Source organism: Drosophila yakuba, chromosome 3R (assembly GCF_016746365.2).
Source record: "Drosophila yakuba strain Tai18E2 chromosome 3R, Prin_Dyak_Tai18E2_2.1, whole genome shotgun sequence".
NCBI lineage: Eukaryota > Metazoa > Arthropoda > Insecta > Diptera > Drosophilidae > Drosophila > Drosophila yakuba.
The window spans coordinates 7,572,790-7,590,701 of NC_052530.2; the positions used below are offsets into that span (position 1 = coordinate 7,572,790).

Here is a 17,912-nt window from a genome sequence, read left to right on the forward strand (position 1 = left end):
GCATCTCGTAACTCCGCTATCCCCCAATGTTGTCTAAAACTTGCGGCCAACTTAGGGCTACGGTATTTTCGAGTGGAACCAGCTCTTTTGATCCCAATCGCCGATTTGAGAGCGCGAGAGCTGAGAGAGCGCGAGTATAAAAGCCAAACGCGGAGCTCAAATAGCTATAGTATTTATTCACATCGCATTCGCATCGCATCGCTTGCAGTTCGCATCGTCAGACTTGTACGTTGAAAATCGAATATCATTGGTAAATCGAAAGGAATTTGTAGATAGAACCCATTGTTTACTCTTGCTGTGTCAGAAATCGCAAAGTCAAGCGGAAATTCAGTCGGAAAAGTGAGAAAAGAAAGTGTGTGCACAGCACTCCAAGGCAATTTTCACCAGTGCCATTTGTAGAATTTTGTAGAATTCTGGGTGCGGCATCGCGAGAATTCTCCATTAATTCAGAATCTTGCTTCTCTATTTACTTTGAAGTTCTACCAGCGATTTCAATAATAAAAGCGTCGGGTGGGAGAAACATTCAGAATCCAAAGATGACATCATCAAACTCAAAAGCCCAAGCTTTTTTCGTTCGCCGTTTTCTCTCGCGACGCGTGTGACTTTGACTTTTCTCATCTCCGACTAAGTCTAAGTAAACTGTTGTTCTTTTCTATTCTCTATTTTCCCATTTTACTTGGGAATGAGCGATAGCGGAATGCCGCGAAATTTCTGTATCCCCCGGTTCCCTGCTTAATTTAGTAATTCAATCAACTTCAATTGGCCGACAGGGGCTTCAAACTACAGTAAGGCGCAAGTATGAGCGCCAGCATTACTCACCGAAATCGGATGTGGCCACATTCCACCGTCCATAAGATATACATTCGTAGTATTGTATCTAGTACTCGGGGCCGGGCAATTATACTACAATAGGTGTGTCATCAAGGTTTATTACCGAGTAACGTGCTCATTGCACTTGTAAAACATTGCTGAATTTCGAGGTACAGTCCATCGAGGTCTCCACAAGAGGGTTCAACTACCAAAGCTTTTGTTTATGAAGTTGTTCACACTTCGTCACGAGCTATTCCAGTTTTTGCAGTCTAATTTCTAATATCTCTGCTTTCAAGTCGTGCTCAGAGCTTCCAATTGACGTCACAAATCTAATGAATCACTGAGCGCTGTAACCTCAATGTATCACCAGGCATGACTGTGAGATGGCTATTTCAAGAACATCATGACCAGATACGCATCTATCTTCTATCTATCGTATTTCCAGTCCCCCCAACCACTTCCATGGAACAAAAGAAGTACAATTAGGTTGTTTCCAAACACAGATGTCCCACTAGAAATGAAGAAACATTGAGGTCGGACTATCCCGGAGAACTCCAATCGATATTTAAAAAGTCCAACAAATGATTTTTCTTCATTATTCCCAACTTGCGTTTATAATTTATTAAGGGAAAATCCTGTATATACTCAAGAGCTCGAAAAACACCAGAATTTTTAGTTTGGTTGTACGCCATACGCACTAGTATAGAACCGGTTCCAACGTTGGCCAAAACATTTTGTTTGTTTATAGCTCGACTGCAGAGGCGTTTGTAGTTGTTTCTTTTTATTCGTTTTATTTTCTTGTGGCTTGGCGTCGCCACGTCAAGTCTTTTATAATGCTTTTTTCGGCTGTCTTTTGTTGACTTTCTACTTTGGCGGCAGCCTATTTTGTGGTTACCAATTCGCCAGCGATCAAAAATCTCAATCAATTTATCATTACTTATCGTTGGGTAGTTGGCCCTATTGATTTTCGGGATTATGTGGCTAGAGTCCCCAAAGATAGTGTTCCACTTGACAACTGAAGTGGAGTGGTAGACCTAGAACGAAAAGGAAAGGGTGGAGAGGCAGAGGAAGAGGCAGCCATTTCCCTGGAGCTTTCTCTTGGCCACAAACGAGCCGTGCCCGATGTTTTCCAAGCCAGAACGCAATGAGCTCATCCGTATATCATCCATAGAAGGCCAATTCGTGTGGGCTTGGTCTGGCCTATCACGAAACTTAAACGCCATGCCATTTGGCTATCAGACGCACCCAAGTTCCAAGCAAGCAACCTGTCTACTGAAAAGTGGAAACTTTCACTTTCGCCGGTGGTACGTTGAACTTCGATTTGGGCAGCAGTTGGTGGGGAAAACTAAAAAAACTAGGAACAAAAATCAATGGGAAAAAGTGCTTTAGCCCAGCGCCATGCTGGCTACGGGGCGTATGCGTAATGCGAGGCTTTTACGAGTGGATGATGTCACCAGGCAGGGCATGAATTAACTAAAGGCCGGGTCAACTGGGCCTGGGAAGCATAATGTAGCCGACCTTGCTGGGGGTTCATTTTCCATCACGATTTTGGCTTAGCCATAACTCATTATGTTTTCTCACTTCCTACTTACAGATTTTACACAACAACCCAAATCAAAATGAGTTCCGCTGAGTACTACCCATTCAAGGTGAGTTTACGATGGACTGTGTTCCATGAATCTGAGAAGAACTGTAACTGCATCAGATTCCATTACTTCATGTGACTAAGGCAGTTAATGAAAAAATCAGATCAAATCAAACCAGATTCAGCAGATAAATGAGAGCTGTTCTTACTAAAGCCTTTTAGATTGGATCTTATAAATACATATACACACAAGCCTCATATTGTTTCTGTTTGAATGCTTGTTGTTGCCAGGGAAGCAAGATTTTTCTCAAAGCGAATAAAAAATAGTGCAACCAGATGGCAAGAAATTACCTTTAATTAGGCTTTTAGATGATCGTAAGTGGTGTATACTAAACAATTGTTGACAAACAAGTACCGACTGATACGAGAGTGATAGGAGTTTCATAGATAAGAGTCAGCGCAAAAATAAAAGCACATTTGAATAGCGAACTTTATTGAAGAAGAGATAATGCATGGAGAGAACGATAACGTATTTGTATAGAGAGCAAACGCCGCTGAGTAATGTTGAGTCACCTCTTTGGGATTGGGATTACGTGCTCAGCATTAAAATACACCCAATTGTTCATCGTTGTTACTCACTTGCCGATTGGCTGTATCTGATTCGCAGTGCACACCCACCGTCTACCCGGCGGATCCCTTCGATCCCGTCGAGGATGCGGCTATTCTGCGCAAGGCGATGAAGGGCTTCGGCACCGACGAGAAGGCCATAATCGAGATCCTGGCCAGGCGTGGCATCGTCCAGCGTTTGGAGATCGCTGAGGCGTTCAAGACCTCGTACGGCAAGGACCTGATCTCGGACCTAAAGTCCGAGCTGGGCGGCAAGTTCGAGGATGTTATCCTGGCTCTGATGACGCCGCTGCCCCAGTTCTATGCCCAGGAGCTGCACGACGCCATCTCGGGTCTGGGAACCGACGAGGAGGCCATCATCGAGATCCTCTGCACGCTGTCCAACTACGGCATCAAGACCATTGCCCAGTTCTACGAGCAGAGCTTCGGCAAGTCCCTAGAGTCCGACCTTAAGGGCGACACCAGTGGCCACTTCAAGCGGCTGTGCGTCTCCCTCGTCCAGGGCAACCGGGATGAGAACCAGGGCGTGGACGAGGCAGCGGCCATCGCCGATGCCCAGGCTCTGCACGATGCCGGCGAGGGACAGTGGGGCACAGATGAGTCCACCTTCAACTCGATCCTGATTACCCGTTCCTACCAGCAGCTGCGCCAGATCTTCCTGGAATACGAGAACCTGTCGGGCAACGACATCGAGAAGGCCATCAAGCGGGAGTTCAGCGGCTCCGTGGAAAAGGGTTTCCTGGCCATCGGTAGGTTCCAATATATTCCAACTCCATTGAATAGTATCTCTTTTAACCGATGCATTGCTCTCCAGTCAAATGCTGCAAGTCCAAGATCGACTACTTTTCGGAGCGCCTGCACGACTCCATGGCCGGCATGGGCACCAAGGACAAGACGCTGATCCGCATCATCGTCAGCCGGTCGGAGATCGATCTGGGTGACATCAAGGAGGCATTCCAGAACAAGTACGGCAAGAGCTTGGAGTCCTGGATCAAGGTAAATACCGATTTCAATTCGCATTCGTATTTGTGTGTGCTTGCCAGAAATTTCTACTTTGCACCCAATCTATCTCAATGTGCCACTAACTCGCATTCGACTGCATAAACTCCTTGCAAAAATTGCCATTAATCGCGGTTCCATCAAAGTTCCATCAAATTTCTAATCGTCCAACGCTTAATCGTTCATCCAAGCTGGCTTCTCCTGTAGTTGTTTCTTGCCGATTTCCGAAGCCACTATCCCTCCCAGCCCGATTGCTTCATTTGTGTGCATAAAACATTAAAACTTGGCATATTCTATATTTTTAGGGCGATACATCCGGCGATTATAAGCGTGCCCTATTGGCTATTGTTGGCTTCTAAAAAGAAAAGAACCCCATCCAACAATAACTTGTCACTTTCGTCTGTTCCACGCTCTAACTATATGCAAACCGAATGTACAAACGAAATTCATATATCGAGTAGTTTTTGAATTGGAACACGTTTTAACGAAGACGCAGTGCATTTAAAGTCGTAGAATCAGAACCCCAGTCTCGCATCCTGTTGATTATTATAAGCATTGTGACTTTTATTATTATGACTATGCACGCCACATGCACATATTTGTATCTCTATAATTTCAACACCTCAGGCTATATGCATTGCTATGTAGCTATGTAGTTGTACTTTCAGTTTTGTTTTGAGTCTCATTTGCAAGATATTTTAACTTAAAAATACATAAATAAAAAATACGAAAAATGTGAAATACAAAATTAAAATTGAGTTTCTGTTACCCTCAGCAGAGGTCTCTGCACTGCTTGTCATGTAAATAACAGCGCTACATTGGGTCGCTAACATCAAAACATTAAGCTTAAAAATGGCGTGGGTTAAATACGCATTAACAATTTAAATCGCTTCAATGGGACCATATAGCCCTTTTAACTGACTATATAAACTTGATCAGCAAGTGTAAATGCTATATAAATATAGTTCACTTTAAATGAAACCTCCATCTACTCGAAGCAAGCAGTGTGCTTTGAATAAATGTAAATTAAATGTAAATAAGATGTATAAACATTGTCAAGATGTAGAACCTTAAGTGGAATGTTGAAATCGAACATATAGACATTCACATACCCTATGCTGATCAGGAACACATATAGTTGTTGGTCAATGATAGAAGATCTTAACCACATACTTACTACTCAAAGAAGTAGCTTCAGGGAATTAACCAATCCATAAGCCATGTATACAAAGTAAAACGCGTTTAATGCTCTGACCCTCTGCTCTTTTCACGCCTTTCCTCTACCCCTTCGAACCAACCACCAACTACAGGAGGATGCCGAGACCGATATTGGATACGTCCTGGTCACTCTTACGGCTTGGTAGACGAATGCAGCCGGAATGTGCGAATGTCTATGAGCAATACTCCGCTGTTCAAGTAGAAAATGCCAAAAATAAGCAAACACGTTGCATTTCCCCAAAAAATTATAACAAAAGCGAGAAACAAATGGAATTGTGTGGTGTTCTGAAATCCAATCTACGAAACGCTTAGTATTTCCCTCTGTGCAATAACGTCTGACGTTCAACGATTATTTAACACTTTTACGTACTTTTATTTTGTATACATGTCTTTTTATTGTAAATTGCATAGTTTGTGCTTGTATTAACTAATAAAGTTGGCTTACACTCAACGGCAAAGCTGGGTCACATTCACCATCCACTGATCTCCTTTCCAGGACGACCTCTCCGGAGACTACAGCTACGTTCTGCAGTGCCTGGCCTCCTACTAAGGATTTCCTCGTGGACGAGGCACTTCACATCGATTGTTAACCATTCTAATTGTTGTAACTCTTATTTTAAGGCAAGCCTCGATTGCCAACTGTTCTGTGGAAGATTCATAGCCTATGTTCACTTCATAAATGCACTGTAAAATCGTGGTAAAGAGTTTTAAAGTTTTTCACTTATCTAGGGTAACCGAAACCAAGGGGGAATGGGTATTGGGGAATATTTGTTAAAGGGGAATGCTGGTTGTGCCTTCTACTTGGCGACTCGATCCTGGTAGGCTGCCCAAAGGCGGTCGCGGTACGTCTGGGCCGCCTGCTCCGGACTGGTGGCCTTTAGGATGCCCCTGCCCACCACTCCGATGTCGGCTCCCCGCTCCTTTACCACATGCTCCGGGCTCTGGTACTGCTGGCCCAACTGGTCCACGCCCTCGTCTATCTTGACTCCGGGCGTCAGCTGCAGGAGGCCGGGAAAGGCAAAGGCATCGGAGGATTGGCATACTACACCGGCCACGAAGTCCACATCGGCGCCCTCGGTGGCGATCTTGTTGCTGTTCTCCTTGTACTTGGCGTCGATCAGGTTGCCGCTGGCCGACATCTCCGCCAGCAGGAAGACGCCGCGTTCCTTTCCGGCTCCTCCTTCGCCAAGGCCCGCCTTCAGGCCCTGCAGAATACTGCGTCCAGGTAATGTGTGGGCCGTGACCAGGTCCGCCCAACTGGAAATCTTATAGATGCCCTTGCCGTACTGCAGGGACACCGTGTTGCCTATGTCTGCGAACTTCCGATCCTCCATCAGCAAGAAATTGTGCCGCTGGGCCAGAGCTTGCAGGGCAGCGATGAACTTTTCACTGAAGTCCTCCACAATGTCCACGTGCGTCTTCAGCAGGCAGATGTACGGACCGCACTTGTCGGCCACGTCCAGGACCTCATCGGCACGGGTCAGGTCGGCGGCCAGGCAGAGGTTCGTCTGCTTGCTGGCTATTAGGTTGAAGAGGCGCTTGGCCACCGAGCTCTTGGCCAGATTGGCGCGACTCTCGTAGGTCAGTTTGGTGCGCTGCAAGTCGTTGGCTGCGGGAAAGTGGGGGAGATTGGTTAACACTTGAGTTGAAACGTGCACGGAGACCTATCTTATCGCTTTTCTTATCGCTATAGTAAATAGCTTCATAACGCATAAATACATTGAACTATTTTCATCTGAAAACTGCTTTTGGCGGTTTGTACAGTATCATATTACAGATTTTAAACTTTATGCCGGTGGTTTAACTATGAAGGGATTTTATGAATGGAGAATACAGATATCTTAAAACTTAAAGTAAGACTTTATCTTAGGACTTTAGATATCGAGAAAGACCTACACGGTATTAGAACTCCTTACTGACCGAAGGCAAACGTGAGTTTTATTATCAAATTAGAATTCCGTCACTTTACAGGTGGAAACCCGAAGCAAACCGGTTTGCATACACCTCATCAAAGCCCAAAAATGAACTGTGATTATTCATAGAAGATGGAAGATGGGAAACAGACCGGCTCTCGAGTGGCCTGATAAGCGTGGAGGCATAATTGGGTGCGGACCGGACACTGCCCTGAATCAGAATCACGTGCCGCATTCCCCGGACTGATCCGGTCCGATAGTGGAATCCAGATCGGCCTACCGCCGTTTATGGCGGTTGTATAACTTTATAGTAGCGCGACTGAAGCGCTCCCCTAATTGAATTTGGTCGAGGCCATGTGCTGGCCGGGTGTCATGCACTTATTATCTATCTATCCATCCATGTATGGATGATATCTGGCAGATATCAGGGGGATCTGGAGCATACGCACCTCCGACAACGTCGGCCTTATCGCCGCCGACGAAGGTTCCATCGCTGTTGATTTGGACCGCGGCAATGTACTTGGCCACCGCCTCCACGGTGGACTTCTCGATGCGCCCGGCCTCGTGGAGGGTGTTCAGCAGAAAGGAGAGCGTGAAGAGCGAGTGCATTCGCACTCCGTGCTTGGCAATGTTGGCCACTCCGCCCTGCTCCCGGTCCACGACGACCACGGCGTCGGTGACCACAATGCCCTCGCTCTGCAGATCCCGCACCGTGTCCAGAATGCTGGAGCCGGAGGTGACTACGTCCTCGACAATCAAACAGGTGTCGCCGGCATTAAAGATGCCCTCGACCAGCTTCTTGGTGCCGTAGGCCTTGGCCTCCTTGCGCCGCACCAGCATGGGCGTTCCCTGCTGCACTGACACAATGGTGGCCAGCGGGAGCGCCGTGTAGGGAACTCCGCACACGTGCTTGGCGGTAAGCTGCTTGTCCTTGATGTGCTCCACCAGAAGGTCGGACACGGTTTGCTGCGGAAGACGAGTTAGCTACTGCCTTGGACATGGACCCCTAATCGCAAATACTAACCATCACATCCGGATAACTGACGATCACTCGGAGGTCGAAGTAGACCGGCGAATTTATGCCCACCTTCATCTTGAAGTCGCCGAACTTGAAGGCATTGATCTCGAAGAGCTTCAGGGCCAGGGCCCGCATTTTGTCGGAGTTCTGGGCAACCATGGTGGCAATTCTCGATCTCAAATCTCCGGACACGTGCTAGCTCGGCTCCAATAAGAACCGTCCAATTGGGAGTCTTACGCTTTTTAAACATGCTGCCAGTGTGACCGTGTCCGCTGGCGTTAGGGCGTACTTGATACTCCCTAATTAAGGCACGCACTCTGGCTTCACTGCCTGGGTGGTTAACTTCGCTAGGCCGCAGAAACTTATCGAATTTCAAATGAAAGTAAATGCTGAAAATATATATCAGTTTCGTAGTTTTGATCAACATTTGCTTTAAACTCTTGTGCGTCAGTTATCAGTTAGAGAGCAGGTAACTAAAAAGCATATTAAGCTACCACACATGCGATGGAATACTAGATTTATGGTAAGTACGTAATATATACAAAATTGTGAGCTTTCGTTATGCTTTAAATGTGAAAAGGGAATTTCGACCTTTGAATATGAGATGGTGATAATATGCAGCATTTTGCATTGCGTATTCTTAGCACTTAGCACTAATCCTCTGAAAGTTTGGCTCCACCCACAAACCCCTGACCGAAACTTCAAGGGAGGAGTCTAGTCAGTTTCCAACCACCAATTGCAGTGCTCTAAGCTCAAAGTGCAAAATCAAAGCAGAAGCGCCTGCGTAAGTCAACAACGTTTCCGCCATTCTTTGAAACAATTCCAGATCCTTTGGAGCGTGTGTCCAAAATTTAGTTTCTTTTCGCTGCTCCCCAAATAAGTCGCAAAATTGTGCTCCAAGGCAGCCACTTCTTAATCGGATAATTTCACTGAATCCATTTCTCGACTGCGTTGCGATGGCCAGTTCAAGTGGAGAACCTGCTGATGAAGTGGCTAATAAGCGTCCTCGTCTGGTGGGCAACCCCAAGGCCCCCAAAATAGTTGAGCCCCCACCGCCCAGTCGCCCGGTCGCCAACCGGGTGCCCAAGTGCGCCCGCTGCCGAAACCATGGGATCATTTCAGAGCTACGGGGTCACAAGAAGCTCTGCACCTACAAGAACTGCAAGTGCGCCAAGTGTGTCCTGATCTTTGAGAGGCAACGCATCATGGCCGCGCAGGTGAGTGAAGATTAAAATGCTTTATTTGCACTCAAAGAGGGGAAGGGTATTTACCTTGTAGTATCATAGCAAATTGTACATTAAGCATCTTTCTTTGCTCTCTTATGAAAGAGTGTACAAGTTGTTCATTCCCTATTCTAAACAGAAGCATTTACCATTCGATGCATAAGATTGCTGAAAATTTACTGGTCAGTTAGTCAACTGAAAAACCTTTTCTTTACCTACAGCATTTTCATTTTTCAACTCTGATAGTTTTGTGATCAGTTGCAAAATAGACCAGATTTCCTAATTATATTGAAAGTATGTATTATGCAACAACGTATTTTCAAATGAAGGCTATTTGTATATACATATGTAATAGAAGTATATACATAGAAATTCAAACAATAAAATTAAGAAGACTGTAATAATATAATTGAATGGCTCAATGGCTTTTGTGAATTAATTCTTAACTAGAAGTGAATTCCTAACTAAAAATTAACTAAAATAAATATAATGAATTTAGTTCCATGGACCCATTTAATTTTATTCCATACTTCAATTAAACTCGTTTTACACGTGTAGTTGTTTAGACTATGAATTGAAGATTTCAATGTTCTAAAATATACGGTTCAAGAATATAAAATATTTCAAAATTAATGAATTTATAACAAATTTACCACAAGTAATTTACCAATTTTCGACTTATGCTAAACTTATAGTGCTGTAACTAAACCAGGGGGAAAATCAAGAGCGTTAAACGTTTAAACAAATGATGTCAAAAACCGTCATTGGAAATCGAACATACCTTTCAAAATCTAGCTTGTTTAGCCAATTTTCCGTTAAGCTAGCAGTTTTCAAAAATGTTTTGAAACAAAAACTATAAAACAAAGGCAAACAAACAAAGAAATAATTTGTTTAATTTTGTGTCGAGTATTCGTAGAAGGTTTTCAATGTTATGACTCTATATAGAATGAGTAGATTGGAATGTAGATTGTATTCGTGGACTGATTTCAGAAGATAATTTTGGAGTCAGCTCAATTCAAGCATAATTTAACATAGGAGGTAAATAGTTTCCTCGGCATCCAGGACAAAATGTGTAAGCCACCCCATCCGGATTCAATCAATCTGTGTAACTGAATTCAATTGCCAGCTTTCTTGGAAAATAGTTAGCAATGGCATTTATATTGTGTTTAGATTAAGCGCTGCCAAGTTCTCAATTCGAAACACAAATAGCCGACGGACACACCCCACTCCAATGCCGCCAAGTCAAACAGCCAATGAAACGGAACACGGGGAGCAAGTCCAGCCAGCACAAGGACAACCGGTCCTGGGTCCTGGATTCCCTCCCCTCAGATGATGGTGATGGAAAGTTGTCAAGGCGTAGGAACAAATCGACCAAAATATCCGCTTACCGAAACTGTTTGCACAAGTGTGGCTCCGTCTCGCATTTCATTAGATCGGCGTCAATGGGCTAGAATGAGCTAGGAAGTACTACGATGTGCTAGGATGTGGGGATACCCCAAGGAATTGCTGTGGCCTCTGTTTGCGGACAAGTTAAACAGCAGCAGACGGACTGCGGACTGGGATGTTCACTTGTCGCATATTAATTTCCATTTGTGGTCTTTCGTCTTTCAGGTTGCCCTGAAGCGTCAGCAGGCGGTGGAGGATGCGATTGCCATGCGGCTGGTGGCCAACAAAACGGGTCGTTCCATCGATGCACTGCCGCCAGGCAACATATTCGGTCTGACCGTGACGCAACCCAGCTCACCGCGCTCCAAGCGGGAGGATGACCACGCGGAGAAGCCTCTGTCAGAGGAGCAGCAGCAGCAGCAGCTGAAGCAGAAGGAGGAGAAGGAGGAGTACTGCGGATCGCCGGCGGTGGCCCAGGACCTCAGTGCTCCCCGACGGGATAACGTCTCCCAAACGGCCATTGACATGCTGGTCCAGCTCTTTCCCCAGCGCAAGCGATCTGTCCTGGAGCTGGTGCTCAAGCGCTGCGATCTCGACCTGATCCGGGCCATCGAGAATGTCTCGCCCACCGGCAAGTCCTCGCCAGTGGACGTCACTACCCACCAGGTGCCCAGCCAGGAGTCGGGCATGCTGCCCGCTGTGCCACAGCCCACGCCCCCCAGGAGCAGCGCCTTCAGGCCTGTGATAACAGATCAGGCAAGCGACCTCACTTTCATTCCCAATATGTACAGTGTACCTTTCAGGATTTAGATATCGCAATTCAAGTTATCCCATTCACATTTCATATCCTTTTTATATCGCGGACACTTCTGCTTTGTGCAGCAAGTAATTATACCCCATACTTGTGGAGTGAAAGAGTATACCAGATGCGTATAGCAGATCTATAAAGAAAATATTCTTGATCATCTGGGGAATCATGGGAACCATCAGAGGTAGAGAGTTGGGCTTACTCTGTGCCAGTTTCCTGAATAGTTTACATGCCAGTTTTTATTAACTTATCGAACCTCCTTGAAAGTTAATATTTTTGTATCCTATATAGTATACTTTTAGCGAAACACCAAAAACAGACCGAATCACTTTTATGTGATTAGTGTTTAATAAATTAATGGTCAATCTGGGAAACATATACCCATTTTCTTAGTTCTTGTTCTAGTTGAGTAACGGTCTATGAGTAAATGGTCTATAAACTAATTTTGAAAAAAAGAGTGTACATTAAAAACATTTAATTGTCAGAATATAAATGTATTCCTTGATATAATTCATATATTAAAAAAGTGAAGCATTAGCAACAAACTCAAAAGCTCATTAACGATTGTAAAAATTAAAATTTTTTAACCTTTGTTGTTTTTATACCAAGGCATAGAACAAATTATTAGTGACTTGTGTATAATGTTTTTTAATCGTTTTTTGCGATTATAACGTTTTTTTGAGTGAAAAAAAAAATTTGGAACAAAACGATTTATCATAAGATTGCAATGTGGGTTCTTTTGATGTTTAGTCGTAAAAACATTTGTCCCTTTGTTTTTTTTTTGTTTTGTTTAATATAATACACTGACGAGGAACTTGTTAACACGAGTTCAGTATATTTACTAAAGTTCAACGGTCTGTATTTCCTCTTCCACTTTTATTTTTAAGATTTCCGTTTTTTTTTGTTTGTGCTGATAATATCCAAGGATATTATTATCACCAGATAATATCTACCAAATTAAAATAAAATAAAATTAAAAATCTTTAAGCAAATCACTTAAATAATGGTACCGCATCACATTCAATTTTGGTTGTTCACCAATGCGATTTGGTCCTAGGTAGAATGCAAAGAGTTGAAGAGACTATACAGACCGTTGAAGTAGAACAATCTGTGTTGCTGGTCCATATAAGTAAGAAGTCCCTAATGGGATATCTTTTAAATATACAAAATCTTACCTTTCAGTACCAGAGCAAATCGGTGGTCGAGCTGAAGCCGCCGGTCTTCGGAAGCAGTGCATCGGCGGCGGCAGCGGCCATTTGTGCGTATCCCAAGTGGTTTGTGCCGCTTTCCTTTCCGGTGACCATGGGCCACCTCTCCAACCTGGCGCCCCGATGCACCTTGCCCAACTGCGCCTGTCTGGACAGCTACCAGTTCCACTAGGAGCCCACCCATCAAGTACTATACTATTATAACTCGTCAACTATAACTTTAATGCAATAAATTTATTTAACCTAACTACAAGCTGAACTATCTTATGAGTTGAGTCGGTGGGCAATCATTCCCCTAGCTTCACTTGGGAGTCTCCTCCGCCTCTGCATCCGCATCCGCCTCCCCTTCATCTTCGTCGTCGTCGTCTTCATCGTCCTCGGATAGGTACATCCGATCCTCCTCATCGCTCTGCTGGCCACTCCTGCTCCCGCTGCCGAGACTCAACCCGGGAACACTGCTGCTCGCAGCGGAGGAGGGGGATCCCACGGCAGCGGCTGCTACTCCTTGGGCGGATGCACTGCGCTTGCTGAGGTTGGCCCGTCGCCACTTAGCCCGCCGGTTCTGAAACCAGGTCTTCACCTGTCGGTCGGTCAGTTTCAGTTGGAGGGCCAGGTGGCGCCGTTCCTCCGGCGACAAGTACTTGGAGCTCGCGAAGCGGGCCTCGAGATTTTTGGTCTGCTGGGAGGTGAATCTGATCTGACCACCTTTTCGCTTCACGCCGAAGTTGGACATGTAGAAACTGGCCGCCGGATAGGCGTTGCAGTAGAGAGCGGCTGCAGCGGAGGCCGGGTTGGGGAATCCTACGGGGCAAAAAGGACGACACATTGGTAAGGATCAATGAATCTATGAATCAATGAAGAGGCTACAAAGGCATGGCTTCAAAGATATCAGTTCTAAAAATTTGATTGAGATGTAAAGTATTTGTAATTATTGGCACTATTGACCACCATTCCATTTATCAAATTCATTTGTAACAACTTGATCCCCCGGCAAAGTTTTCAAAGGCTGCCATGGAAAAGTCGAGGACAATCGATTTCTTTGAATAACAATTTCGAACTATTTGCCCGATATAAAGTGGCACAATCATTGGATTTTGATTGGTGGCTCCTGTGGCCCGCTTTCCCTATCTCCGCCCACCAGCTCTTATCAAACTAATCGGACACAACAATTCCGAGTGGTACAAGTGTATGAGTGTTCGGGAATATACCAGTACACAGTGCCGTCGTATCGGAGATATGTCAACGCCCACTTGTAACTGGGTGACGACTTGGTGGCCATTGCGGATTGCGAGATCGACTGTACGCCGAGATTCCGGGGCAATTGAGCGAACTCGATTGGCACCCGACTGGCAATCAGATTGCGAACCTATCTGCACCTGTACTCCTACTCGAATGTGATAAGAAAGCAGCTCTTTCAGTGGAGGTAACGGAAATTCGCACTTGGAATACGCATATTTGGAATGCGCCTCACCTACTAAGCTGATATTTCGGGAGCCAGTTACCTCATAAGGAAACCGATCTGGCCGAGGACCATTGGGAATTGCCGAACAACGCCTGATTGCAGATGCCATAATTTAAATCGTTACAAATAGACTTATTAACGTTTATTTTTATTAAGTGGCGTACCCATTGATAAGGCCGCAGAGCCCCCTTATCTTCTTCCCAACGGCATTTGATCGCTGAAAATTGGATTTGTTATTATTTTATATAGTGCGTGTCCGATTGAAGGAACAAAATCATATCAGGTACTTGTCGCTTCAACCACTTCCACTTCCCCAGCCCCACTTACCACCCCTCGTCCAGGAAGAACGAGTGTCGAGAACGGACGAGCTTATCGTAATCAAATGGCAATCGTGGCTATAAGATGATGGACAGCGCCTATTAATCGCCTCTAATAGCATTTTTGTTTAGATAAGCCAAACAAATCGGAAATCGGGATAGCAGTACAGTTGAAGTGGGCTATACAAGCCCATACTCCTATCTGCATTGTGTGATCAATGGCACAGAACAAGCTAGCCAATTTTCTTGTTAAGCGGAGTTGTTGAGCCCAAGTCAATTTGACTTGATTTGAAGATTGCAAACAGAAGATATTCCATTACATTTCAATACTATATTAATTCCTATTTCATATCCCCCGAATGAGTTATAGTCTGGGGTATTTGTGTACAAATAAGTTGTGATATGAAAAAGATTAAACGAGTTTGATTTCCCACAGTGCCACTGATTATTTGCATGGATGAATATTAGCAGACCGATTTTTCCTACTGAACAGCTTTCCCCTGAAATGGGAAGACACTGTTACTTGAATTTCCACAGCCTTTCAATACCTGCACCTCAATTTCAAATATTTGTCACCTCCGATAAGCCCCCAAAATATTTCGTGGGTTCTCCGATCTGAATGGGGTGTAAGTTTCTGGGGGGTGGATTTCGGGACTTTGACCTTATCGGCATGGCTGGGTTAATCTACCGTTACACTGCACAGAAAACAAACCGGGAAATGCAGTTTTGGGGCGGGGAAAGTGATATTTCGAGTGGCATTGGCGCCAACACTTGACTTTGACAAACACCCAACTGCACACACACATTAATCATGTTTATGGCCCATTTTGCGTGGGATCCCTAATACTCGGTGGTCCAGGCACTTCGGACTTAGGCTAGTTGGACTACATTGCATTAAAATGAGGATTTCAGCTACCACCTTTCTCATGGCGATCAATTTCCATGTGTCAATTTGATGGGCGAGATTAAGATGTCAGCATGGGGAGGTTCAATGACTTGAACTTGGAACTCGAAAGGGGCGCCTTCGCAGTCCTAGTCTCTGCCGAAAACTGTGAGAAAGTCGAATAGAAACTATAGGTTCTTTATCTATCTTTAAGATCCAGGATTTATCATATCATACTTTATGAGTACTATGGCCATTATCTGCATTTTGGTGTTTAATTGATAATTGAAGCGCTTATTCATTCATAACAACTGTGACTCATTTCCGGTCACTTCATAGTATAATGATGAAATGCTAATGAGGTCAAACGATCAAAGTGTGGTTGCGAAATATACCCTGCTGATATACATCCTCAACCGAGAAGGTTTTCAAAACAGTATTAATTAATATATTACACTAATTACTATATGACCAAGTCAATAGCAAAGTCTTTTTAATACATGGTTATTCCTGTACTTATAATCGCTAAACAAAGTTTTGAATGTACTGAGATTAGATTGCATATATAGTCATTTAATATTTCATTAAAAAACTTTTTCTCCAACTCTGTACTAATTCCAAAACTCTTCTCTTTTTTTTTTATCGAAATATGTATATATCAAAAGTAACTAAAAGATCTATCTGATTGTCAATTTTTCGATTAGCTTTTTGAAAATGTATCTGTATCCTATGATACTATATATAATACCAAACCGAACGCCATGTAAGCCCCACAACGTAGGCAGAACTACTCACCTTCGCAGTCCATGGTGAAAGGACTGTATTGATCACAATAGGCTGTGGGCTGGACGGCGACTGCTGCGGCAGCCACTGCGGCTGCCTGGAAGTGGGGCATGAAGAGCGAGGGATTCTTCTGGAGCTGGAGCACCTGCTGGTAGAACAGAGAGGCGGGGTCCGGGTAGATGGGGTTGAAGCGCAGCGAGGTGGGCGCCAGCACGGCACTGGATTCCATACTCTTCATGGCATACTCGGCGGCAGCCGCCTCGCGGGATAGATCGAAGATGTTGGTGGTGGACGAGGGAGAGGGAGTGGGCCCAGCAGAGGACGAACCAGTGGCCAAGGATGCCTTGGGCATGGCCAGTGCAGGTGGAGAAGGTATTCCGGCTGTTCCCGTCACGGGACTTTGAGAGGACCCCCTGCGCGACTGAGATCGATGCGATGAGGTCTTCTGCTCCAGGATATTCTCGATGGAGAAAGCGGCTTTGCTTGACTTGGTGGCGATATCCATATTGGGGTTCTCAGAGTAGCACGTCTATCGTACTACTAGCGATTGATTTGGCCCGGAGCGATCGAAGCGACTGCGTCGGCCGCAGGCGATGAACTAATGGCCACCAGCTGTAGAAGTCGCCGCAGAGCCGATGGGCGCTATAAATTGTACCAAATCTGATTTCACAGAATATAATAGATTGTACCTATAATGTTGTGCTAATGGGTAGATATCAATATTAACAATAATAGAGCGGTATGTAGATATGCCGCGCATGGAAGATAGTGCCGAGCTACCGGCCATCGATTGATAAGCGAGTGGTGGTTGGTTAGGCGCTCCAGTGGCTCGATGGCACTCCACACCACTCCACTACACTCGATTCTTATTCCTATTCCCAATACCCAATACCCAATTTCCAATTGCAGGCGGCGACAGCTCGACATCGGTACCCGGTTGGACATCCAATCGGCGATCGTCGTATAAATCACGGTCCTGCTCGCCCGCTTATTGAACTGCCAACCGACCAACCCACCGAACCACCCAACCACCCTCTCAAAACGCCTCCCACTCGGCGGGTCGGTGCGTTTGATCGAGTAATTGTTAATCACCCCTTATCGGTGTCGGTATCGTTACCTGGTTTCGGCTCTCTGCTACTGTTAGCTATTTTACTCAGTTGATTGTTGTTGTAAACAAATTAAAATTACCAATCTCTCGCTCACCCCCCACCCCCTTGGATCCCAGTCCCCCCTCATGAAAGACATCGCTTTGATTGAGTAATCGAGTTTGGGTTATGATTTCGGCCATGGTGCCATGGTCTGCCTCTGCTCTTTGGAAACAATATATGCGTCTGTGTATCTGGGGTGTGGATAGGTGTTTCGGGGTGTCTTATCAGTTGTACTCGGGCTCCTCGTAAAGCCTCCTAGATGATGGATTACTTCTGATTTCGGCTTGGGCTGGTGATAATGGTGATAAAATGGAAAACGCACAGCCATAAATGCCTCCAATTGTTGTTGTTATAGTTGCTGATTCCACAACATTGCCCGATAGATACCCCTTTGATGTTCTTTTTCAGGTCGCCCCGAAAATCGGTACCTTCGAGATAAGTTTTGGGCCCCGACGAGTTTCCGGAACAGTGAAAATCTTTAGTTTCCACTTGAGGAAAGGATGTCATGCGTTCATTTCGCACGG

At 45.1% G+C, this 17,912-nt stretch overlaps 4 protein-coding genes across 6 annotated transcripts; 2 read left to right on the forward strand and 2 right to left on the reverse strand.

The window, feature by feature from the left end:
- Positions 1-89: 89 nt before the first annotated feature.
- On the forward strand, positions 90-5,944 carry LOC120321749 (annexin B9). Of its 3 annotated transcripts, none has more exons than XM_039375450.2 (5): positions 90-225; positions 2,405-2,459; positions 3,063-3,771; positions 3,837-4,018; positions 5,736-5,944. In XM_039375450.2, the coding sequence occupies exons 2-5, from the start codon at positions 2,430-2,432 to the stop codon at positions 5,787-5,789; spliced, it is 975 nt and encodes a 324-aa protein (XP_039231384.1). In that variant the 5' UTR covers positions 90-225; positions 2,405-2,429; the 3' UTR covers positions 5,790-5,944. The 3 variants fall into 3 exon arrangements, with proteins under 3 accessions (XP_039231384.1, XP_039231383.1, XP_039231382.1); XM_039375449.1 differs by lacking the exon at positions 5,736-5,944 and adding an exon at positions 5,332-5,690; XM_039375448.2 differs by lacking the exon at positions 5,736-5,944 and adding an exon at positions 4,327-4,775.
- On the reverse strand, positions 5,630-8,423 carry LOC120321748 (uridine 5'-monophosphate synthase). The gene is made up of 3 exons (XM_039375447.2): positions 8,177-8,423; positions 7,602-8,118; positions 5,630-6,848 (listed from the first exon to the last, which is right to left on the reverse strand). Exons 1-3 carry the CDS (start codon positions 8,327-8,329, stop codon positions 6,037-6,039), a joined length of 1,482 nt encoding a protein of 493 aa, XP_039231381.1. The 5' UTR covers positions 8,330-8,423; the 3' UTR covers positions 5,630-6,036.
- Positions 8,424-8,789: 366 nt separating this feature from the next.
- On the forward strand, positions 8,790-13,042 carry LOC120321927 (doublesex- and mab-3-related transcription factor A2). The gene is made up of 3 exons (XM_039376195.2): positions 8,790-9,387; positions 11,005-11,535; positions 12,770-13,042. Exons 1-3 carry the CDS (start codon positions 9,127-9,129, stop codon positions 12,965-12,967), a joined length of 990 nt encoding a protein of 329 aa, XP_039232129.1. The 5' UTR covers positions 8,790-9,126; the 3' UTR covers positions 12,968-13,042.
- Positions 12,994-17,255, reverse strand: LOC120321926 (hematopoietically-expressed homeobox protein Hhex). The gene is made up of 2 exons (XM_039376194.1): positions 16,253-17,255; positions 12,994-13,596 (listed from the first exon to the last, which is right to left on the reverse strand). Exons 1-2 carry the CDS (start codon positions 16,743-16,745, stop codon positions 13,097-13,099), a joined length of 993 nt encoding a protein of 330 aa, XP_039232128.1. The 5' UTR covers positions 16,746-17,255; the 3' UTR covers positions 12,994-13,096.
- Between the last annotated feature and the right edge of the window lie 657 nt (positions 17,256-17,912).